The sequence below is a fragment of the Oncorhynchus clarkii genome, chromosome 5 (genome assembly GCF_045791955.1).
Source record: "Oncorhynchus clarkii lewisi isolate Uvic-CL-2024 chromosome 5, UVic_Ocla_1.0, whole genome shotgun sequence".
Lineage (NCBI taxonomy): Eukaryota > Metazoa > Chordata > Actinopteri > Salmoniformes > Salmonidae > Oncorhynchus > Oncorhynchus clarkii.
The window spans coordinates 16,199,831-16,225,081 of record NC_092151.1 but is presented as its reverse complement, the minus strand read 5'-3'; the positions used below and the strand labels follow the sequence as shown (position 1 = coordinate 16,225,081).

General features: G+C 44.4%; 1 protein-coding gene across 1 annotated transcript in view; it reads left to right on the top strand.

Annotated features, from left to right (window-relative positions):
- The window catches only part of LOC139409869 (2-oxoglutarate dehydrogenase complex component E1-like), a 45,765-nt gene that overhangs the window by 12,030 nt on the left and 8,484 nt on the right, over positions 1 to 25,251 (top strand). Inside the window, exons 3-12 of the mRNA XM_071155258.1 lie at positions 1,629 to 1,817; positions 1,955 to 2,048; positions 17,133 to 17,248; positions 17,355 to 17,509; positions 18,498 to 18,644; positions 18,892 to 18,982; positions 20,262 to 20,441; positions 20,517 to 20,645; positions 21,368 to 21,547; positions 22,794 to 22,946. Of these exons, the coding sequence (XP_071011359.1) occupies positions 1,629 to 1,817; positions 1,955 to 2,048; positions 17,133 to 17,248; positions 17,355 to 17,509; positions 18,498 to 18,644; positions 18,892 to 18,982; positions 20,262 to 20,441; positions 20,517 to 20,645; positions 21,368 to 21,547; positions 22,794 to 22,946 (1,434 nt within the window). The remainder of the gene's footprint in view (positions 1 to 1,628; positions 1,818 to 1,954; positions 2,049 to 17,132; positions 17,249 to 17,354; positions 17,510 to 18,497; positions 18,645 to 18,891; positions 18,983 to 20,261; positions 20,442 to 20,516; positions 20,646 to 21,367; positions 21,548 to 22,793; positions 22,947 to 25,251) is intronic.

Below are 25,251 nucleotides of genomic sequence, written 5' to 3'. Positions count from 1 at the left end.
GGTTGTTTCTTCATGCAAAATAGATTTTGGGTTTAAAATTCAAAAACTGCTGTTTCCTGAAGTCCACAATCATCTCCTTTGTTTTGTTGACGTTGAGTGTGAGGTTATTTTCCTGACACCACACTCCAAGGGCCCTCGCCTCCTCCCTGTAGGTCGTCTCGTTGTTGTTGGTAATCAAGCCTACCACTGTAGTGACGTCTGCAAACATGATGATTGAGTTGGAGGCGTGGCCATGCAGTCGTGGGTGAACAGGGAGTACAGGAGAGGGCTGAGAATGCACCCTTGTGGGGCCCCAGTGTTGAGGATCAGTGGGGTGGAGATGTTGTTACCTACCCTCACCCCCTGGGGCGGCCCGTCAGGAAGTCCAGGACCCATTTGCACAGGGCGGGGTCGAGACCCAGGGTAATGACGAGTTTGGAGGGTACTATGGTGTTAAATGCTGAGCTGTAGTCGATGAACAGCATTCTTACATAGGCAGTCCTCTTGTCCAGATGGGTTAGGGCAGTGTGCAGTGTGATTGCGATTGCGTCGTCTGTGGACCTATTGGGGCGGTAAGCAAATTGGAGTGGGTCTAGGGTGTCAGGTAGGGAGGAGGTGATATGGTCCTTGACTAGTCTCGCAAAGAACTTCATGATGACGGAAGTGAGTCCTACCGATAGTGAGTGCTACTGAGTGCTACTAGTGAGTGCTATTGATAGTCATTTAGCTCAGTAACCTTTGCTTTCTTGGGAACAAGAACAATGGTGGCCCTCTTGAACAGCAGACTAGGATAAGGATTGATTGAATATGTCCGTAAACACATCAGCCAGCTGGTCTGCGCATGCTCTGAGGACGCGGCTGGGGATGCTGTCTGGGCCTGCAGCCTTGCGAGGGTTAACACGTTTAAATGTTTTACTCACGTTGGCTGCAGTGAAGGAAAGCCTGCAGGTTTTGGTAGCGGGTCGTGTCAGTGGCACTGTATTGTCCTCAAAGCGAGCAAAGAAGGCCGGTGGTTGTGCACACACATGCATGCATGGTTTTTACCTGCATGTATGTGTATGTTTATGTGTGTGTGTGTGTGTGTGTGTGTGCATGGTTACAGCTTTTCTAACAGTTTTTTCTAGCTTATATAACACAAGAACCCTAGTTGTGATATGGTGTGTGATACTGCGACCCAGAATCTATCTAGCTCCTGGCTGGCCCTCTTTTATTTAATAATGCCTGATCTGGTCAACCAATACTTAACATAGATTACTGAGCTAAGAACCAACCCCTCAACACTACTGTTCAGCAACACTTCCTCATGTTGCAAAACCTTTTCTGTAGCACTCACTGTGACTGACAAGGCTAAATGACTTTAACTTTGGTGACCTAAGTTGAGTAGATATTATTAGGCAATGCAATTGTTAACTAACTACCTGGTACTAAATGGTGTCTTGTAGTGGTGTTTTGTTTTTAAATTCATTCCAAAAGGAACAATAGTAATTCATAGGTTATTACTGTGTAAATACCATTTAACCATGTCATATCATGGTGAATACCTAGCATACCTGGATTGATAGATTTCTAACCAAGCTGAAGTATGTTTCTCCCTCCTTCTCCTCCACCCCCTCTCTGCCCTCCCTCTTCGATTTCTTCTCTCTCTGAAGTCGTGGGATATTTTCTTCCGGAATGCCAACGCTGGGGTGTCACCAGGCGCAGCCTATCAGAGCCCTCCTCCTCTGGGTGGTGCTGCTCTGGGATTGGCCAACGCCCAGGCGATGGTTGAAGCTCAACCTAACATGGAGAAGTTAGTGGAGGACCATCTGGCTGTACAGTCACTCGTACGAGCGTACCAGGTACTGTACACACACACACACACACACACACACACACACACACACACACACACACACACACACACACACACACACACACACACACACACACACACACACACACACACACTGAGTGTGGTTGCCCTGTATGTGTCTAGGTGCGGGGGCACCACATAGCCAAGCTGGACCCTCTGGACATCGGTGTGATAGACTTTGATGAGTCCCCAGTAATGCTGGGCTTGAAGAAAGTTGGTGAGAAATGTGCGCCTGCCTCATCTCGCTGCTGTGTGGCGCCAACTCTGATTCATCTTTCTGATTGATTGTCTTTCTTTCTTTTCCCTCTGTCTTCTCCCTTCCTTTCTTAAACAAAAATAATGACATCTTTTTTGCTTCTACTTTGTTTATATATTTTGTCTTTCACCTCTCTGTTTCCTCCCTCCCCTCTGCTCTCTTTCTCTGTTTTGTTTGTTTATTTATTTATTTTTTAAATTTGTTGCTCCCCCCTTCTCTCGGACCTGCCCCTCCTGCCCCCTGTAGATTCGGAGTCACCACGTGGCGCAGCTGGATGTTACATCCTGACCTTAGAGATCCTTTAAATTCTCTGTTTGGTAGGTCAGGTTGTGACTAGGGTGGGAAATCTATTTTTATATTTCTTTGTTGGCCGAGTATGGTTCCCAATCAGAGGCAGTTTATTGTTGTCTCTGATTGGGGATCATACTTAGGCAGCCCTTTTTCCCACCTTCAGTTGTGGGATCTTGTCTTTGTGTGTTGCATGTGCTGCACTCCTAGCTTTACGTTCGTTGAGTTGTTTATTGTTTTTTTGGTGGAACATTTCAAATGAAAGAAAATGTACACCTCCCACGCTGCACCTTGGTCTTCATTTAACAACAGACGTTACACTCTGGGCATCTTAGCTGGTCCTCCCTCCTCTGACATCATCACCTCCAGTGACAAATTGGGTGAGGAGAGGAGGGGAGGGGTTAAGGGGGTAATGGAGACTTCCAGGATTTAGGCCTCAAATATGGTCTGTCACCACATCTATAACCCTAACCCTACACTCCCATCCTCACCCTCATATGGTTAAACCCACCTGTCACCCAACTATGGAATTCCCTTAGCCTCTACTATAGCATACAGTTGAAGTCGTCATTTTACATACACCTTAGCCAAATACATTTAAACTCTGTTTTTCACAATTCCTGACATTTAATCCTAGTAAAAATTCCCTGTCTTAGGTCAGTTAGGATCACCACTTTATTTTAAGAATGTGAAATGTCAGAATAATAGTAGAGAGAATGATTTATTTCAGCTTTTATTTATTTCATCACATTCCCAGTGGGTCAGAAGTTTACATACTCTCAGTTAGTATTTGGTAGCATTGCCTTTAAATTGTTCAACTTGGGTCAAACGTTTTGGGTAGCCTTCCACAAGCTTCCCACAATATGTTGGGCGAATTATGGTCCATTCGTCCTGACAGAGCTGGTGTAACTGAGTCAGGTTTGTAGGCCTCCTTGATCGCACATGCTTTTTCAGTTCTGCCCACAAATTTTCTGTAGGATTGAGGTCAAGGCTTTGTCACGGCCACTCCAATACCTTGACTTTGTTGTCCTTAAGCCATTTTGCCACAACTTTGGAAATGTGCGTTGGGTCTTTGTCCATTTGGAAGACCCATTTGCGACCAAGCTTTAACTGTCACGTTCAGACCACGTTTGTCTTTATTTATTTGGTCAGGGTGTGAGTTGGGGTGGGCAGTCTATGTGTGTTTTTCTATGTTTTTCAATTTCTATGTTTGGCCTGATATGGTTCTCAATCAGAGGCGGCTGTTTATCGTTGTCCCTGATTGAGAACCATATTTAGGTAGCCTGGGTTTCAATGTTGGTTTGTGGGTGTTTGTTTCCTGTGTCAGTGTTTGTGCCACGCGGGACTGTTTCGGTTTGGTTATTGTTTATTGTTTTGTATTTCACAGTGTTCAGGCTTTTCTTATTAAAATCGTCATGAACACTCACCACGCAGCATCTTGGTCCGATCCTTACTCCTCTTCAGATGAAGAGGAGGAAATCTGCCGTTACATTAACTTCCTGGCTGATGTCTTGAGATGTTGCTTTAATATATCCACATCATTTTGCTTCCTCATGATGCCATCTATTTTGTGAAGTGCAGCAAAGCACCCACACAACATGATGCTGCCACCCCCGTGCTTCACGGTTGGGATGGTGTTCTTCGGCTTGCAAGCCTCCCCCTTTTCCCTCCAAACATAACGATGGTCATTATGGCCAAACAGTTCTATTTTTGTTTCATCAGACCAGAGGACATTTCTCCAAAAAGTACGATCTTTGTCCCCATGTGCAGTTGCAAACCGTACTCTGGCTTTTTTATGGCGGTTTTGGAGCAGTGGCTTCTTCCTTGTTGAATGACATTTCAGGTTATGTCGATATAGGACTCGTTTTACAGTGGATATAGATACTTTTGTACCTGTTTCCTCCAACATCTTCTCAAGGTCCTTTGCTGTTGTTCTGAGATTGATTTGCACTTTTCGCACCAAAGTACGTTCATCTCTAGGAGACAGAACTCGTCTCCTTCCTGAGCGGTATGATGGCTGTGTGGTCCCATGGTGTTTATACTTGCGTACTATTGTTTGTACAGATGAACGTGGTACCTTCAGGCATTTGGAAATTGCTCCCAAGGATGAACCAGACTTGTGAAAGTCTACAATTTGTTTTCTGAGGTCTTGGCTGAGTTATTTTGATTTTTCCATGATGTCAAGCAAAGAGGCACTGAGTTTGAAGGTAGGCCTTGAAATACATCCACAGGTACACCTCCAATTGATGTCAATTAGCCTATCAGAAGTTTCTAAAGCCATGATATAATTTTCTGGAATTTTCCAAGCTGTTTAAAGGCACAGTCAACTTTGTGTATGTAAACTTCTGACCCACTGGAATGGTGATACAGTGAATTATAAGTTAAATAATCTGTCTGTAAACAATTGTTGGAAAAATGACTTGTGTCATGCACAAAGTAGATGTCCTAACCGACTTGCCAAAACTATAGTTTGTTAACAAGACATTTGTGGAGTGGTTGAAAAACGAGTTTTAATGACTCCAACCTAAGTGTATGTAAACTTCCGACTTCAACTGTACATGCTGCTACTTATAGCAGCTAGCCAAACTATATATATATGGCTGTGCTAGTGTTGCATATGCCATGGATAAATATCATGTGCCGACATTTTGTTTCAGTCATTCTCAGTCACGTTTAAGGAACAGAGAGTCAGATTGTCGTACTGTTAGTTATCTAGTTATAGTAGTTACACATACTGTTACCTAATCACTCCTTCTTCCTGCCTTGGTAATCTCTAGGTAATGATCTCTTACAGTACACATACAGATGTCGGATCTTAATTTGACCTATATTGCCATAATGTTGCTTGATTGGTGGTTAGGCTATTAGCTGGTCAAAAGTATGCTACATGAAAAGTGCAATGCTCAAAATCAAATCAAATTTATTTGTCACATACACATGGTTAGCAGATGTTAATGCGAGTGTAGCGAAATGCTTGTGCTTCTAGTTCCGACAATGCAGTAATAACCAACAAGTAATCTAACCTAACAATTCCACAACTACAACCTTATACACACAAGTGTAAAGGGATAAAGAATATGTACATAAAGATATATGAATGAGTGATGGTACAGAACGGCATAGGCAAGATGCAGTAGATGGTATCGAGTACAGTATATACATATGAGATGAGTAATGTAGGGTATGTAAACAAAGTGGCATAGTTTAAAGTGGCTAGTGATACATGTATTACATAAAGATGCAGTAGATGATATAGAGTACAGTATATACATATACATATGAGATGAGTAATGTAGGGTATGTAAACATTATATTAAGTAGCATTGTTTAAAGTGGCTAGTGATATATTTTTACATCAATTTCCATTATTAAAGTGGCTGGAGTTGAGTCAGTGTGTTGGCAGCAGCCACTCAATGTTAGTGGTGGCTGTTTAACAGTCTGATGCTGTTAATATAACTGTGTGTTAGTGTGGGTTTTCAGTAAATTTATCTAAATCACAGAGCTAATATACATTTCCTGTGGTGCAGGTAAATTCTCAGCAACAAAAGAGTGATCAAATTAAGATCCCACTTTTGTAAAACACTAATATTCCATAGTATCCATGTACATGCTAGAGATAAGAGAATAAAACATAAGGGTTCTTTTCTGGAATTCTCTTCTGGAATTCCCACATTGATGCCATCATGCAATCTGTCAGAACGTTCCACATGGAAATGTGTGTTTCCCCACCCCCACAACCCATGTAGGGTTAACTGCATGGGGGACTGGGGGTTAAAAGGTCTGACAATATCATGATGACGTTGGGGACTGGTCTTATTGTGCCACCTTGCTTTCTCACAAGGCCTTCACGTAAAACAACCCGTCATTGTCAGCACGCTATTCTAGTGACATTCACACAAACGATAGGGAAGGCAGTGAGTGTGTGTGTGTGTGTGTGTGCATGTGGGTGTGTGTACTGTCTGCATATGCGTGCGTGCGTGTGAGTGTGCACTGAAAGGGTTACAGAGTTCAAAAAAGAGTGATGACATGGAATGTACAGATAGATAGCCTATGTGGTGTTAGGGTCAATGAGTTCTCTTCAGCCCTTTGGTTCTGTGTGGCTCAAAACTGTTATTGTTGAGCTTCAGTAGACGGACTGATTGACTGGCTGGTTGACTGGCTGTCACTTTTAGCTGACAGGACACTCAACACCTTTGAGAAAATGCTAATGTGAAAATGTGAAGCAATATCCTGGTTTGTATGTGTGTTTAAGAGACATCTGTGGGTGTGCACCAGAATGTGTCTTGTCTGTGTGTGAGCATGTGCGCACGTGTGTCACTAACCCATGTGTGTGTACATTTCACTAACACGTATGTGTGTGTGTCTCTCTCTGTGTCCCCCAGACATCTCTGGGGAAAAGAGAGACTGTATGATCTCACAGCTGGAAGTATGGACACACCTCCTAGACTACTATACCCAGGATCCTATAATTCCTCTTGCACCACTAGCCCCCATACTGCTGCAGCCTGATTCCAAACTGTCACCAATTCCCTACGTACTGGTTGACTGTGTCCCTAAGACTACACTCTCAGATAGAGAGGCCCACAGGATTCTTACGGCTGGGACAGGGGAAAGTCACTAAGCAGAGTGCCGTGTGCACAATACCCAGACAGCCGCATCTGGCGAGGTCAGATCTGGGTGGTCTGTCATGGGACGTTTTCATTTAGTATCTGTTGGGGTCGGCTTGGGGCGTGATTATATTTCCCCATATTATGTTATACCGAAGTTGACTGACTGAAAGGGAACGTAGCGTTATGACTATAACTACTGTTCCCTGAAGGAGGGAACGAGGTACAACACCTGTTTGGCCCCGCACCACCAGGTCCTGGGCTCGATGAAGAGTGGTATTAAATTGAAGGAATGAATCCGAGCCTCACGCTTATCATCTGTGGATGGCGGGGCTTCCAGCAAGGGGGGGAATTCATTAACCTTGTCAAGTGTGAATGTAGATCGCGATAGTGCGGCTCCCCATAGTATGTTGTACCTCGTTTCCCTCCTTTAGGGAACCATAGTTATAGTCATAACATTACGCTATAGTCATAATGCTACGCTATAGTCATAACGCTACGCTATAGTCATAACATTACGCTACAGTCATAGCTCTACGCTACAGTCATAACATTACGCTACAGTCATAACATTACGCTGCAGTCATAACGTTACGCTGCAGTCATAACGCTACGCTACAGTCATAACGCTACGCTACAGTAATAGCGCTACACTACTGTCATAGCATTACGCTGCAGTCATAGCTCTACGCTTCAGTCATAACATTACGCTACAGTAATAGCGCTACTCTACAGTCATAACATTACGCTACAGTCATAACATCAAATCAAATCAAATCAAATCAAATTTTATTTGTCACATACACATGGTTAGCAGATGTTAATGCGAGTGTAGCGAAATGCTTGTGCTTCTAGTTCCGACAATGCAGTAATAACAAGTAATCTAACTAACAATTCCAAAACTACTGTCTTGTACACAGTGTAAGGGGATAAAGAATATGTACATAAGGATATATGAATGAGTGATGGTACAGAGCAGCATAGGCAAGATACAGTAGATGGTATCGGGTACAGTATGTACAAATGAGATGAGTATGTAAACAAAGTGGCATAGTATAGTATAAAGTGGCTAGTGATACATGTATTACATAAGGATACCGTCGATGATATAGAGTACAGTATATACGTATGCGTATGAGATGAATAATGTAGGGTAAGTAACATTTATATAAGGTAGCATTGTTTAAAGTGGCTAGTGATATATTTACATCATTTCCCATCAATTCCCATTTATTAAAGTGGCTGGAGTTGAGTCAGTGTCAGTGTGTTGGCAGCAGCCACTCAGTGTTAGTGGTGGCTGTTTAACAGTCTGATGGCCTTGAGATAGAAGCTGTTTTTCAGTCTCTCGGTCCCAGCTTTGATGCACCTGTACTGACCTCGCCTTCTGGATGATAGCGGGGTGAACAGGCAGTGGCTCGGGTGGTTGATGTCCTTGATGATCTTTATGGCCTTCCTGTGACATCGGGTGGTGTAGGTGTCCTGGAGGGCAGGTAGTTTGCCCCCGGTGATGCGTTGTGCAGACCTCACTACCCTCTGGAGAGCCTTACGGTTGAGGGCGGTGCAGTTGCCATACCAGGCGGTGATACAGCCCGCCAGGATGCTCTCGATTGTGCATCTGTAGAAGTTTGTGAGTGCTTTTGGTGACAAGCCGAATTTCTTCAGCCTCCTGAGGTTGAAGAGGCGCTGCTGCGCCTTCTTCACGATGCTGTCTGTGTGAGTGGACCAATTCAGTTTGTCTGTGATGTGTATGCCGAGGAACTTAAAACTTGCTACCCTCTCCACTACTGTTCCATCGATGTGGATAGGGGGGTGTTCCCTCTGCTGTTTCCTGAAGTCCACAATCATCTCCTTAGTTTTGTTGACGTTGAGTGTGAGGTTGTTTTCCTGACACCACACTCCGAGGGCCCTCACCTCCTCCCTGTAGGCCGTCTCATCGTTGTTGGTAATCAAGCCTACCACTGTTGTGTCGTCCGCAAACTTGATGATTGAGTTGGAGGCGTGCGTGGCCACGCAGTCGTGGGTGAACAGGGAGTACAGGAGAGGGCTCAGAACGCAACCTTGTGGGGCCCCAGTGTTGAGGATCAGCGGGGAGGAGATGTTGTTGCCTACCCTCACCACCTGGGGGCGGCCCGTCAGGAAGTCCAGTACCCAGTTGCACAGGGCGGGGTCGAGACCCAGGGTCTCGAGCTTGATGACGAGCTTGGAGGGTACTATGGTGTTGAATGCCGAGCTGTAGTCGATGAACAGCATTCTCACATAGGTATTCCTCTTGTCCAGATGGGTTAGGGCAGTGTGCAGTGTGGTTGAGATTGCATCGTCTGTGGACCTATTTGGGCGGTAAGCAAATTGGAGTGGGTCTAGGGTGTCAGGTAGGGTGGAGGTGATATGGTCCTTGACTAGTCTCTCAAAGCACTTCATGATGACGGATGTGAGTGCTACGGGGCGGTAGTCATTTAGCTCAGTTACCTTAGCTTTCTTGGGAACAGGAACAATGGTGGCCCTCTTGAAGCATGTGGGAACAGCAGACTGGTATAGGGATTGATTGAATATGTCCGTAAACACACCGGCCAGCTGGTCTGCGCATGCTCTGAGGGCGCGGCTGGGGATGCCATCTGGGCCTGCAGCCTTGCGAGGGTTAACACGTTTAAATGTCTTACTCACCTCGGCTGCAGTGAAGGAGAGACCGCATGTTTTCGTTGCAGGCCGTGTCAGTGGCACTGTATTGTCCTCAAAGCGGGCAAAAAAGTTATTTAGTCTGCCTGGGAGCAAGACATCCTGGTCCGTGACTGGGCTGGGTTTCTTCCTGTAGTCCGTGATTGACTGTAGACCCTGCCACATGCCTCTTGTGTCTGAGCCGTTGAATTGAGATTCTACTTTGTCTCTGTACTGGCGCTTAGCTTGTTTGATAGCCTTGCGGAGGGAATAGCTGCACTGTTTGTAACATTACGCTACAGTCATAACATTACGCTACAGTCATAACATTACGCTGCAGTCATAGCGCTATGCTAGAGTCATAACGTTACGCTACAGTCATAACATTACGCTATAGTCATAACATTACGCTACAGTCATAACCTTACGCTACAGTCATAACATTACGCTACAGTAATAACATTACGCTACAGTCATAATGTTACACTACATTCATAATGTTACAGTACAGTCATAATGTTACACTACAGTCATAACATTACGCTACAGTAATAGCGCTACTCTACAGTCATAACATTACGCTACAGTCATAACATTACGCTACAGTAATAGCGCTACTCTACAGTCATAACGTTACGCTGCAGTCATAACATTACGCGACAGTCATAACGTTACGCTACAGTCATAACGTTACGCTACAGTCAAAACATTACGCTACAGTCATAACGTTACGCTAGTCATAACGTTACGCTACAGTCAAAATGTTACGCTACAGTCATAACGCTACGCTACAGTCATAACGCTACGCTACAGTCATAATGTTACACTACAGTCATAACGTTACGCTACAGTCATAACATTACGCTACAGTCATAATGTTACACTACAGTCATAATGTTACACTACAGTCATAACGTTACACTACAGTCATAACATTACGCTACAGTCATAACGCTACGCTACAGTCATAACGCTACGCTACAGTCATAACATTACGCTACAGTCATAACGCTACACTACAGTCATAACATTACGCTACAGTCATAACGCTACGCTACAGTCATAACGTTACACTACAGTCATAACGTTACGCTACAGTCATAACGCTACGCTACAGTCATAACGTTACGCTACAGTCATAACGTTACGCTACAGTCATAACGTTACGCTACAGTCATAACGCTACGCTACAGTCATAACGCTACGCTACAGTCATAATGTTATGCTACAGTCATAACGTTACACTACAGTCATAACGTTACGCTACAGTCATAATGTTACACTACAGTCATAATGTTACACTACAGTCATAACGTTACGCTACAGTCATAATGTTACACTACAGTCATAACGTTACGCTACAGTCATAATGTTACACTACAGTCATAACGTTACACTACAGTCATAACGTTACACTACAGTCATAACGTTACGCTACAGTCATAACGCTACGCTACAGTCATAACATTACGCTACAGTCATAACATTACGCTACAGTAATAGCGTTGCTCTACAGTCATAACATTACGCTACAGTCATAACGTTGCGCTATGGTCATAATGCATCAGTCATAACGTTGCGCTATGGTCATAATGCTACAGTCATAACGTTGCGCTATGGTCATAATGCTACAGTCATAACTCTATGCTACAGTCATGATGCTACGCTATAGTCATAACATTACACTGTGGTCATAATGCTACGGTTATAGCTCTGTGGCAGCCCCCCGCATTTGCCGGGCGGAAGTGGGCATCCAGCCAGGACGGGTTGTGCCAGCTCTACGCTCGAGATCTCTAGTGCGCCTCCGCGGCCCAGTGTATTCGGTCCCTGCTCCAAGCACCAGGCGTCCACTGCATCTCCCCAGTCCAGTGAGATCTGTTCCGGCTTCACTTACCAGGCATCCAGTGTGTCTCCCCAGCCTGGTAAGCCCTGTGGCAGCTCCACGCACCAGTGATGATCCATGGCACGAAGCAGTGATGATCCATGGTCCGGTTCCACAGAAGCATAGATGCCCACCCGGACCTGGGGGTGTGTGTGTGTGTGGGATGGGGGGGGGGGGGTACTACTGTCACGCCCTGACCTTAGAGAGCCTTTTTATTTCTCTATTTGGTTAGGTCAGGGTGTGATTAGGGTGGGCATTCTAGGTTTTCTGTTTCTATGTTGGTGTGTTTGATTCCCAATCGGAGGCAGCTGTCTATCGTTGTCTCTGATTGGGAATCAGATATAAATTGTCAGTTTCCTTTTGGGTTTTGTGGGATCTTGTCTTTGTTTGTTGCTTTATGCATGACTAGCTTGACGTTCAGTTTGTGTTCATTGTTTTTACGTTTTCAAATAAAGAGAGAATGTATGCCTTCCACGTTGCACCTTGGTCCGGTCATTTATCATCCGACGACCAGCGTAACAATGTAGGCACCTGAGTTGAGCCATAAGGGAGACTAGGCATTTACCATCTCATTACCGCTATCAGATTAGGGGGCAATGCAGCCTGTTTTTTGTCCCTCCACTTTGGTTCTGAAATCACCATCACCCACAAATGAACTTGTCATTTTTGCAGATTAAGTGTTTGAGCTACTAATGTATCAATATTTATAATTTACAAATTAGCTATGACATAGCCAATGAATATATATAGCACAACTATAAAGGATTTCAGCCCCATCTCTAAATAGGATGTTGGATGTTTTTATGGAGTTTTTGCAAAAATGTTTGCTGTCCTCGTTATGAAATTATCAACTTTACCCTGTATATCTGAAAATGACCATATTGTTTAAACCTCTAGAGGCGATGTCCGTGCCCCCACGAAAATCTAATAAGCAGTAACAAAATAATGACAAAATAAAGTATGTTTAAACTAGAGATATGTTGTTTTGCATGGGCTGTGTATCAATCCACCGCATCCACCAAATGTAGCCTTCCACATCTGCGGTGGAAGGTGGCCGAGCTACAGCGGTGTTCATCAGACCATAAGACATCGCGAAAATCGGTCTTCTCACGAAAACATCTGTAGCATCTGATTAGTTTGTTCTACACACTAATATGAGCCCATATGGAAAGATGAGATGTTTTTCTCTAGGACGCCCACAATCCTCACAAGACTAGTCCTTCTACTTCCGGCGCCGACAGAGATGGCCGCCTCGCTTCGCGTTCCTAGGAAACTATGCAGTTTTTTGTTTTTTTACGTGTTATTTCTTACATTAGTACCCCAGGTCATCTTAGGTTTCATCACATACAGTCGAGAAGAACTACTGAATATAAGATCAGCGTCAACTCACCATCAGTACGACCAAGAATACGCTTTTCGCGACGCGGATCCTGTGCTCTGCCTTACAAACAGGACAACGGAGTGGATCCCATGCAGCGACCCAAAAAAACGACTCCGAAAAAGAGGGAAACGAGGCGGTCTTCTGGTCAGACTCCGGAGACGGGCACACCGTGCACCATTCCCTAGCATTCTTCTTGCCAATGTCCAGTCTCTTGACAACAAGGTTGATGAAATCCGAGCACGGGTAGCATTCCAGAGGGACATCAGAGACTGTAACGTTCTTTGCTTCACGGAAACGTGGCTTACTGGAGCGACGCTATCCGAAGCGGTGCAGCCAACAGGTTTCTCCACGCATCGCGCAGACAGGAAAAAACATCTTTCTGGTAAAAAGAGGGGCGGGGGCGTATGCCTTATGACTAACGTGACATGGTGTGATGAAAGAAACATACAGGAACTCAAATCCTTCTGTTCACCTGATTTAGAATTCCTCACAATCAAATGTAGACCGCATTATCTACCAAGAGAATTCTCTTCGATTATAATCACAGCCGTATATATCCCCCCCAAGCAGACACATCGTTGGCTCTGAATGAACTTTATTTGACTCTTTGCAAACTGGAAACCATTTATCCGGAGGCTGCATTCATTGTAGCTGGGGATTTTAACAAGGCTAATCTGAAAACAAGACTCCCCAAATTTTATCAGCATATCGATTGCGCAACCAGGGGTGGAAAGACCTTGGATCATTGTTACTCTAACTTCCGCGACGCATATAAGGCCCTGCCCCGCCCCCCTTTCGGAAAAGCTGACCACGACTCCATTTTGTTGATCCCTGCCTACAGACAGAAACTAAAACAAGAGGCTCCCACGCTGAGGTCTGTCCAACGCTGGTCCGACCAAGCTGACTCCACACTCCAAGACTGCTTCCATCACGTGGACTGGGACATGTTTCGTATTGCGTCAGACAACAACATTGACAAATACGCTGATTCGGTGTGCGAGTTCATTAGAACGTGCGTTGAAGATGTCGTTCCCATAGCAACGATTAAAACATTCCCTAACCAGAAACCGTGGATTGATGGCAGCATTCGTGTGAAACTGAAAGCGCGAACCACTGCTTTTAATCAGGGCAAGGTGTCTGGTAACATGACCGAATACAAACAGTGCAGCTATTCCCTCCGCAAGGCTATCAAACAAGCTAAGCGTCAGTACAGAGACAAAGTAGAATCTCAATTCAACGGCTCAGACACAAGAGGCATGTGGCAGGGTCTACAGTCAATCACAGACTACAGGAAGAAATCCAGCCCAGTCACGGACCAGGATGTCCTGCTCCCAGGCAGACTAAATAACTTTTTTGCCCGCTTTGAGGACAATACAGTGCCACTGACACGGCCTGCAACGAAAACTTGCGGTCTCTCCTTCACTGCAGCCGAGGTGAGTAAGACATTTAAACGTGTTAACCCTCGCAAGGCTGCAGGCCCAGACGGCATCCCCAGCCGCGCCCTCAGAGCATGCGCAGACCAGCTGGCCGGTGTGTTTACGGACATATTCTATCAATCCCTATACCAGTCTGCTGTTCCCACATGCTTCAAGAGGGCCACCATTGTTCCTGTTCCCAAGAAAGCTAAGGTAACTGAGCTAAACGACTACCGCCCCGTAGCACTCACTTCCGTCATCATGAAGTGCTTTGAGAGACTAGTCAAGGACCATATCACCTCCACCCTACCTGACACCCTAGACCCACTCCAATTTGCTTACCGCCCAAATAGGTCCACAGACGATGCAATCTCAACCACACTGCACACTGCCCTAACCCATCTGGACAAGAGGAATACCTATGTGAGAATGCTGTTCATTGACTACAGCTCGGCATTCAACACCATAGTACCCGCCAAGCTCGTCATCAAGCTCGAGACCCTGGGTCTCGACCCCGCCCTGTGCAACTGGGTACTGGACTTCCTGACGGGCCGCCCCCAGGTGGTGAGGGTAGGCAACAACATCTCCTCCCCGCTGATCCTCAACACTGGGGCCCCACAAGGGTGCGTTCTGAGCCCTCTCCTGTACTCCCTGTTCACCCACGACTGCGTGGCCACGCACGCCTCCAACTCAATCATCAAGTTTGCGGACGACACAACAGTGGTAGGCTTGATTACCAACAACGACGAGACGGCCTACAGGGAGGAGGTGAGGGCCCTCGGAGTGTGGTGTCAGGAAAATAACCTAACACTCAACGTCAACAAAACTAAGGAGATGATTGTGGACTTCAGGAAACAGCAGAGGGAACACCCCCCTATCCACATCGATGGAACAGTAGTGGAGAGGGTAGCAAGTTTTAAGTTCCTCGGCATACACATCACAGACAAACTGAATTGGTCCACTCACACAGACAGCATTGTGAAGAAGGCGCAGCAGCGCCTCTTCAACCTCAGGAGGCTGAAGAAATTCGGCTTGTCACCAAAAGCACTCACAAACTTCTACAGATGCACAATCGAGAGCATCCTGGCGGGCTGTATCACCGCCTGGTACGGCAACTGCTCCACCCTCAACCGTAAGGCTCTCCAGAGGGTAGTGAGGTCTGCACAACGCATCACCGGGGGCAAACTACCTGCCCTCCAGGACACCTACACCACCCGATGTCACAGGAAGGCCATAAAGATCATCAAGGCCATCAACCACCCGAGCCACTGCCTGTTCACCCCGCTATCATCCAGAAGGCGAGGTCAGTACAGGTGCATCAAAGCTGGGACCGAGAGACTGAAAAACAGCTTCTATCTCAAGGCTATCAGACTGTTAAACAGCCACCACTAACATTGAGTGGCTGCTGCCAACACACTGACACTGACTCAACTCCAGCCACTTTAATAATGGGAATTGATGGGAAATTATGTAAATATATCACTAGCCACTTTAAACAATGCTACCTTATATAATGTTACTTACCCTACATTATTCATCTCATATGCATACGTATATACTGTACTCTATATCATCGACTGTATCCTTATGTAATACATGTATCACTAGCCACTTTAACTATGCCACTTTGTTTACATACTCATCTCATATGTATATACTGTACTCGATACCATCTACTGTATCTGCCTATGCTGCTCTGTACCATCACTCATTCATATATCCTTATGTACATATTCTTTATCCCCTCACACTGTGTACAAGACAGTAGTTTTGGAATTGTTAGGTTAGATTACTCGTTGGTTATTACTGCATTGTCGGAACTAGAAGCACAAGCATTTCGCTACACTCGCATTAACATCTGCTAACCATGTGTATGTGACAAATAAAATTTGATTTGATTTGATTTGATTTGAAGGTAGCCGTACCAGTTTTTTTTTAAACTAATGGAAGTATATATGGAGATTGTTTAGTGTCCATTAAAAATATATATATATATTGATCTTTCTTGTATTGCTCAGATATAGGACAGACATTTTAAAACAAACTTCCTTTTGATGATTTTTTTTTACATGTATGAATTTGTTATTCAATGTATTTCTATGGGCTAATAGCAGAAAGGTCAAATTCAGTGTTTCATCAAACACTTTTTTAAATACTTTTTTTATACTTAAAGGGGTTCTAAAATTCTAAATCAAATAGTTAAGTGATCCTCAGTTTGACCATCTTAAAACAATTCCACATGTTAGGATTCTCTGTGACATCCTATCAAGTGCACGCCATTGCCTGCCTCCATTTTGTATTTGCATCATCACTCACCCTTTCATTCCAGACAGGACATCATCCCTCTCTCCTGTTGCTATACCACTCTATAATAGAATTTCTAGAATCTAAAGGTACAGTATTCTAGAAGCAGAATTACATTTGTCACCTCTCTCTCCAACACCTTTCTCCATTTTAACATTGGTATTCTCCTTTCCCCCTCTTTCTTTTCAACTCTTCCGCTCTCTGTCACCTGATCCTATCCCTCCCATCTCTCTTGTGTCATGCAATAAACCTGTTTTTGTCCATCAAACTAACGCTGTGCCTCTATTAGCTTTTAACCAATCAATGCTGAGTTTTTTGGCTGTATGTTTAACTTAGATTCAAATAAAGTGTTTCTCTAGATATCAAGTAGGTTTGATGTTTATATTTGCCTTCCATCTCCATGCCCCCCCTCACTCTCCCTCCCGCTCTCTCTTTCTCGGATCACCACATCCTCTCTCCTGACATTATATTTTGTTTCTTCACCCCTATCCTCTGTCTCCATGGTGATGATGGCAGGGTTTTATGGTCTGGATGAGTCTGACCTGGACAAGGTGTTCCGGCTCCCCACCACCACCTTCATCGGGGGCAGCGAGAGCGTTCTGCCCCTCAGAGAGATCATAAGCCGCCTCGAGGTAAAGTAGATCCGCCGCATCGTATACAACAAACACTTAGTAATGACTAACAAAAATAGCACACACATGCACACACTGACCTCACCTCTCTTTTCCCGTCCTGTAGATGGCATACTGTCAGTCTATTGGGGTAGAGTTCATGTTCATTAATGACCTGGAGCAGTGCCAGTGGATCAGACAGAAGTTTGAGAGGCCAGGTGTCATGCAGTTTACCCTGGAGGAGAAGAGGACCTTGCTGACCAGAATGGTTCGATCCACCAAGTATGTCTGTGTGTCTGTCTGTGTGTCTTTAAGTATGGTCATATGACACAAAAATAGAGTTCTTTGGCCACGCACACCAGTGGTGGGTTTGGCCTTCAAAAGAACAATGCAAATGCAGAAAATACCTCTTCCCTACTGTAAAATATGATGGTACATATTTGATATTATGGGGCTATTTTGCTTCCACTGGTCCTGGGGTCCTTGTTAAGGTCAACAGCATCATGAGCTTTACCCAGTACCAGGACATTTTAGCCAGAAACCTGATTGCCTCTACCATGAGGCTGAAACTTGGCCGCAAGTGGATCTTCCAGCAAGACAATAACCCCCCACACACATCAACATCCACAAAGAAATTGTTACTTGACCACAAAATCAACATTTTGCAATGGCCATCTCTGCAGTCTCTGGACTTGAACCCCATTGAAAACCCGTGGTTTGAATTGAAGAGGGCAGTCCATAAGCGCAGACAAAGGTTATCAAGGATTGATTATGTATGGAGGAATGGTCTGTTGTTTTGAATTTATGTAACCTTCATTTAACTAGGCAAGTCAGATAAGAACGAATAGTTATTTACAATGACGGCCTACCCCGGTCAAACCCGGACGATGCTGGGCCAATTGTGCGCAGCCCCGTGGGACTCCCAATCATGGCCTGTTGTGATACAGCCTGGAATCAAACTAGGGTCTGTAATGATACCTCTAGCACTGAGATGCAGTGCCTTAGACTGCTGCACCACTCGGGAGCCCCTAAGATCAAACAAAATCTATTTTTCTGAGCAATTGTATTAGTATAAAAGAATATCATTTTAATGTATTTTTTTTACATACAATATAGATCAGTATTTGTATTATTTTATACAGTCTTTTTTGCTCTTTGTCAAGGGATCCAATAATTCTGGACTTCACTGTATAACTCTATGACTGGATTCTGGACTGGGTAAAATGAGGAGTGAGCGGGGCCTAACCTTGTATGACTTCCTGTTGGTCAGGTTCGAGGAGTTCCTCCAGAGGAAGTGGTCATCAGAGAAGCGTTTTGGTCTGGAGGGCTGTGAGTCTCTCATCCCGGCCCTGAAGACCATCATCGACAAGTCCAGCATGAACGGAGTAGAGAGCATCATCATGGGCATGCCCCACAGGTACTGTTACCATGGAAATGCCAATCACAGGCTGCCCCACACGTAGCGTCGCTACGGTAGTACTAGACATCGGTCTCAACCTACTGTTGTAGCTCTCCTGGTTGCTGGGTTCCCGGGAATATTCACAGTTTCCATTACAACTACTTGTTCTTTACTGGAAAACCCAGATAGATTGTTCATTAGACCTGTAACATTTACTATACTGTACATGAAAGCTAAAAGTCTATCGTAGTTTCTCTCTCCCCAGGGGGAGGTTGAATGTGTTGGCCAATGTGATCCATAAGGAGCTGGATCAGATCTTCTGTCAGTTTGACTCCAACCTGGAAGCTGCTGATGAGGTAAATTATACAGCCAGTAGAGAGCAAATCAAATCAAATTTTATTTGTCACATACACATGGTTAGCAGATGTTAATGCGAGTGTAGCGAAATGCTTGTGCTTCTAGTTCCTACAATGCAGTAATAACCAACGAGTAATCTAACCTAACAATTTCACAACAACTACCTTACAAGTGTAAATGAATAAGAATATGTACATAAATATATATGAATGAGCGATGGCCGAACGGCATAGGCAAGATGCAGTAGATGGTATAGAGTACAGTATATACAGTGGGGAGAACAAGTATTTGATACACTGCAGATTTTGCAGGTTTTCCTACTTTCAAAGCATGTAGAGGTCTGTCATTTTTTATCATAGGTACACTTCAACTGTGAGAGACGGAATCTAAAACAAAATACAGAAAATCACATTGTATGATTTTTAAGTAATTAATTTGCATTTTATTGCATGACAGAAGTATTTGATCACCAACAAACCAGTAATTCCGGCTCTCACAGACCTGTTAGCCCTGGTGACACAATGTGGAAACTCTCCTGGTAACACAATGTGGAAACTCCCCTGGTGACACAATGTGGAAACTCTCCTGGTAACACAATGTGGAAACTCTCCTGGTGACACAATGTGGAAACTCCCCTGGTGACACAATGTGGAAACTCCCCTGGTGACACAATGTGGAAACTCCCCTGGTGACACAATGTGGAAACTCTCCTGGTGACACAATGTGGAAACTCTCCTGGTGACACAATGTGGAAACTCTCCTGGTGACACAATGTGGAAGCTCTCCTGGTAACACAATGTGGAAACTCTCCTGGTAACACAATGTGGAAACTCCCCTGGTGACACAATGTGGAAACTCCCCTGGTGACACAATGTGGAAACTCTCCTGGTAACACAATGTGGAAACTCCCCTGGTGACACAATGTGGAAACTCTCCTGGTGACACAATGTGGAAACTCTCCTGCTAACACATTGTAAACTCCCAGTAACACAATGTGGAAAGTAAATAACATGGAAAAAGTCCTATCAGAAGCAAAAGAAAAATGTTTGCTCATGTTTACCTCCATTTCACTTCTGATCTCTCTCTCTCTCTCTCTCTCTCTCTCTCTCTCTCTCTCTCTCTCTCTCTCTCTCTCTCTCTCTCTCTCTCTCTCTCTCTCTCTCTCTCTCTCTCTCTCTCTCTCTCTCTCTCTCTCTCTCTCTCTCTCTCTCTCTCTCTCTCTCTCTCTCTCTCTCTCTCTCTCTCTCTCTCTCTCATATATATATATATATCTATCAGGGTTCTGGAGATGTGAAGTACCATTTGGGGATGTGGCACCGTCGGATCAACCGGGTCACTGATAGGAACATCACGCTGTCACTCATGGCTAACCCCTCCCATCTGGAGGCTGTGGACCCCGTGGTGCAGGGCAAGACCAAGGCTGAGCAGTTCTACTGTGGAGACACAGAGGGAAAAAGAGTATGTAGACACACAAATGCACACCGTTTTTTTTCTGTGTGTGTGTGCATTTATATTTCTGTGTGTGTGTTCCAGGTGATGTCCATCCTGCTCCATGGTGATGCAGCGTTTGCAGGCCAGGGGGTTGTCTACGAGACTTTCCACCTCTCTGACCTGCCCTCCTACACCACCCACGGCACTGTCCATGTGGTGGTCAACAACCAGGTAACACATCCTGCAACACCAAACACACCACTGTCCATGTGGTGGTCAACAACCAGGTAACACATCCTGCAACACCAAACACACCACTGTCCATGTGATGGTCAACAACCAGGTAACACATCCTGCAACACCAAACACACCACTGTCCATGTGATGGTCAACAACCAGGTAACACATCCTGCAACACCAAACACACCACTGTCCATGTGATGGTCAACAACCAGGTAACACATCCTGCAACACCAAACACACCACTGTCCATGTGGTGGTCAACAACCAGGTAACACATCCTGCAACACCAAACACACCACTGTCCATGTGATGGTCAACAACCAGGTAACACATCCTGCAACACCAAACACACCACTGTCCAAGTTCTTCTGACGATCTTCATTTGGTGTATCGTGTCACTGACTCTGACAAATCCTGATTTTGTGGAGGTGATGCTTGAAGTGGAGGGGGGAGTTTCTGTCATGGGGAGGGGCTTACTTCCGTAAATAGAGTTAGCTAGTGTACACAACATTTGGTTCTGGGTTCTGAGATTAACTACCAGGTAACAAACCCACTTTAACTGCCCCATGAATGGCCTGTTGTTCTCTATACCCTACACATACACACACACAAACAAAACCTCCTACATCACTGTCACATTCACAGAAGAACAACCCTGTTACACGCCCGCACCCACACACCCTCTAACCACCTGTCTCTTTTCCCCGTAGGTTGGTTTCACCACCGACCCCAGGGTGGCGAGGTCATCATCCTACCCTACAGACGTGGCAAAGGTGGTCAATGCCCCCATCTTCCACGTCAACGCTGATGACCCCGAGGCCGTCATGTACGTGTGTAACGTCGCCGCCGAGTGGAGAGCCACCTTTCACAAGGACGTGGTGGTAGACTTGGTGAGTGTGTTCCCTGATCAGGGTGGTGTTCATTAGGCAAACTGAAGAGCACTGACAAACACGATTTTCGTTGTTTGTTTACCTCTTAAGCTGACAGTCCCCGAAATGGGGCACTAGAATTACTTAAAACAATATGTATATATTTACATTAGTTATTTGATTGATTTCCCACCGTTTTATAAGTCAGGGGGCGGCAGGGTAGCCTAGTGGTTAGAGCGTTGGACTAGTAACCGGAAGGTTGCAAGTTCAAACCCCCGAGCTGACAAGGTACAAATCTGTCGTTCTGCCCCTGAACAGGCAGTTAACCCACTGTTCCTAGGCCGTCATTGAAAATAAGAATTTGTTCTTAACTGACTTGCCTAGATAAAGGTAAAAAAATAAAAAAATCCAGCCCTTCCTAGGACCATGTAAACATCCTTGGTCGAATTGCCTCCCTCTGGTGGTCAGCTGCATCATTACATCAATTGATATCACTTCACCCTTATATCAAAGGGGTGTTCCTTAGAAAAACATTTATCCAGCTCGACTGCTTCACAGCACATACATGGCAAAACAATAGCTGAATTTGTCTCGAGCAGGTGGATCTAAATACAGAACTTTCATAGCTCTACGATAAAGAATGCAACCTACACACTTCCTTAAACCTAAAATAAGTAATTTTGTGTAAAAGTGACACATTTGTTTTAAATCAGAGCCCTTTTTCCCTCTATAGGACGGATGCAAGCTGTTTAAATGGCCCAAATGTAACAGATTTTGACTATCACTAATGCCATGATATGTTTGGTAAAGTAATAAAGAAGGTGAAATATTTTGGGTAGATGTCACTAAAACAGATATATGGACAAAGTATGAAAAGGCTCATTCATTCACAAAACATGTGTGATTTGATCATATTTGTATATGTTTTATTACTTTTATTGTGTACTAGATCGTATGGGTTGAAAAGTGTTGTTCTCTCAGACATAAATAAACAATTCCAGGTGAAAGCCAAAGGTCATAGCTTTCTAGGGGGGGAAACACTATTACATGAATAAAATATTGACCTCTTGCTAGATTGATGACTAAAGCCACAGTGAAACGGTGCCAAATGCCTGTTAGCTCTAAATAACATTTTCTGTCGCGTGCCCCACTGACCGTCACCAAGGTGTGTTGCTAAAGTGTAATGGTCTTAATCAGATGACTGAGCCAATGTTTACACACCCTTCTAATCTGTGTGTATATATATGTGTGTGTGTGTACCCTCCAGGTGTGTTACAGGCGTAACGGCCACAATGAGATGGACGAGCCCTTGTTCACTCAGCCTCTGATGTACAAGCAGATCAAGAAGCAGAAAGGAGTCCTCCAGAAATACTCTGAGAAACTCCTAGCAGAGGGAGCAGTCAGCAGACAGGACTATGAGGTAACACATTCTGCCATTTATACTATATACCCATATACAGTGGGGCAAAAAAGTATTTAGCCAGCCACAAATTGTGCAAGTTCTCCCACTTAAAAAGATGAGAGGCCTGTAATTTTCATCATAGGTACACTTCAACTATGACAGACAAAATGAAAAAAACGAAATCCAGAAAATCACATTGTAGGATTTTTTATGAATTTATTTGCAAATTATGGTGGAAAATAAGTATTTGGTCACCTACAAACAAGCAAGATTTCTGGCTCTCACAGACCTGTAACTTCTTCTTTAAGAGACTCCTCTGTCCTCCACTCGTTACCTGTATTAATGGCACCTGTTTGAACTTGTTATCAGTATAAGACACCTACCTGTCCACAACCTCAAACAGTCACACTCCAAACTCCAAGACCAAAGAGCTGTCAAAGGACACCAGAAACAAAATTGTAGACCTGCACCAGGCTGGGAAGACTGAATCTGCAATAGGTAAGCAGCTTGGTTTGAAGAAATCAACTGTGGGATCAATTATTAGGAAATGGAAGACATACAAGACCACTGATAATCTCCCTCGATCTGGGGCTCCACGCAAGATCTCACCCTGTGGGGTCAAAATGATCACAAGAACGGTGAGCAAAAATTCCAGAACCACATGGGGGGACCTAGTGAATGACCTGCAGAGAGCTGGGACCTAAGTAACAAAGCCTACCATCAGTAACACACTACGCCACCAGGGACTCAAATCCTGCAGTGCCAGACGTGTCCCCCTGCTTAAGCCAGTACATGTCCAGGCCCGTCTGAAGTTTGCTAGAGAGCATTTGGATGATCCAGAAGAAGATTGGGAGAATGTCATATGGTCAGATGAAACCAAAATATAACTTTTTGGTAAAACCTCAACTCGTCGTGTTTGGAGGACAAAGAATGCTGAGTTGCATCCAAAGAACACCATACCTACTGTGAAGCATGGGGGTGGAAACATCATGCTTTGGGGCTGTTTTTCTGCAAAGGGACCAGGACGACTGATCCGTGTAAAGGAAAGAATTAATGGAGCCATGTATCGTGAGATTTTGAGTGAAAACCTCCTTCCATCAGCAAGGGCATTGAAGATGAAACGTGGCTGGGTCTTTCAGCATGACAATGATCCCAAACACACCGCCCGGGCAACGAAGGAGTGGCTTCGTAAGAAGCATTTCAAGGTCCTGGAGTGGCCAATCCAGTCTCCAGATCTCAACCCCATAGAAAATCTTTGGAGGGAGTTGAAAGTCTGTGTTGCCCAGCAACAGCCCCAAAACGTCACTGCTCTAGAGGAGATCTGCATGGAGGAATGGGCCAAAATACCAGCAACAGTGTGCGAAAACCTTTTGAAGACTTACAGAAAACGTTTGACCTCTGTCATTGCCAACTAAGGGAATATAACAAAGTATTGAGATAAACTTTTGTTATTGACCAAATACTTATTTTCCACCATAATTTGCAAATAAATTCATAAAAAATCCTACAATGTGATTTTCTGGATTTTGTTCCCTCATTTTGTCTGTCATAGTTGAAGTGTACCTTTGATGAAAATTACAGGCCTCTCTCATCTTTTTAAGTGGGAGAACTTGCACAATTGGTGGCTGACTAAATACTTTTTTGCCCCACTGTATGTGGCCATATAAATCATAAACAACATGTTACATTTAGGTCATTTAGCAGACGCTCTTATCCAGAGCGACTTACAGTAATGAGTGCATACATTTTCATATTTGTTCGTACTGGTCCCCTTTGGGAATCGAACCCAAACCCCTAGGCGTTGCAAGTGCCATGCTCTACCAACTGAGTCACACAACCCTTGCAAACCGTACTTAGATATCCTATTCTGCCCTCTGTCTTTACATAAAATACTATCCTGAATGAATGAAATAGAATGTACTTGCTGATTGACATGAGGTGGCAAGGGGGTGTTGTTGAGTATAACATCATTCAACATTAAATAGATATGAACCCTTCCCGTCTGGTGTTGAGTATAAATAACATCATTTAACATTAAATAGATATGAACCCTTCCCGTCTGGTGTTGAGTATAAATAACATCATTCAACATTAAATAGATATGAACCCTTCCCGTCTGGTGTTGAGTATAACATCATTCAACATTAAATGGATATGAACCCTTCCCGTCTGGTGTTGAGTATAACATCATTCAACATTAAATAGATATGAACCCTTCCCGTCTGGTGTTGAGTATAACATCATTCAACATTAAATGGATATGAACCCTTCCCGTCTGGTGTTGAGTATAAATAACATCATTCAACATTAAATGGATATGAAC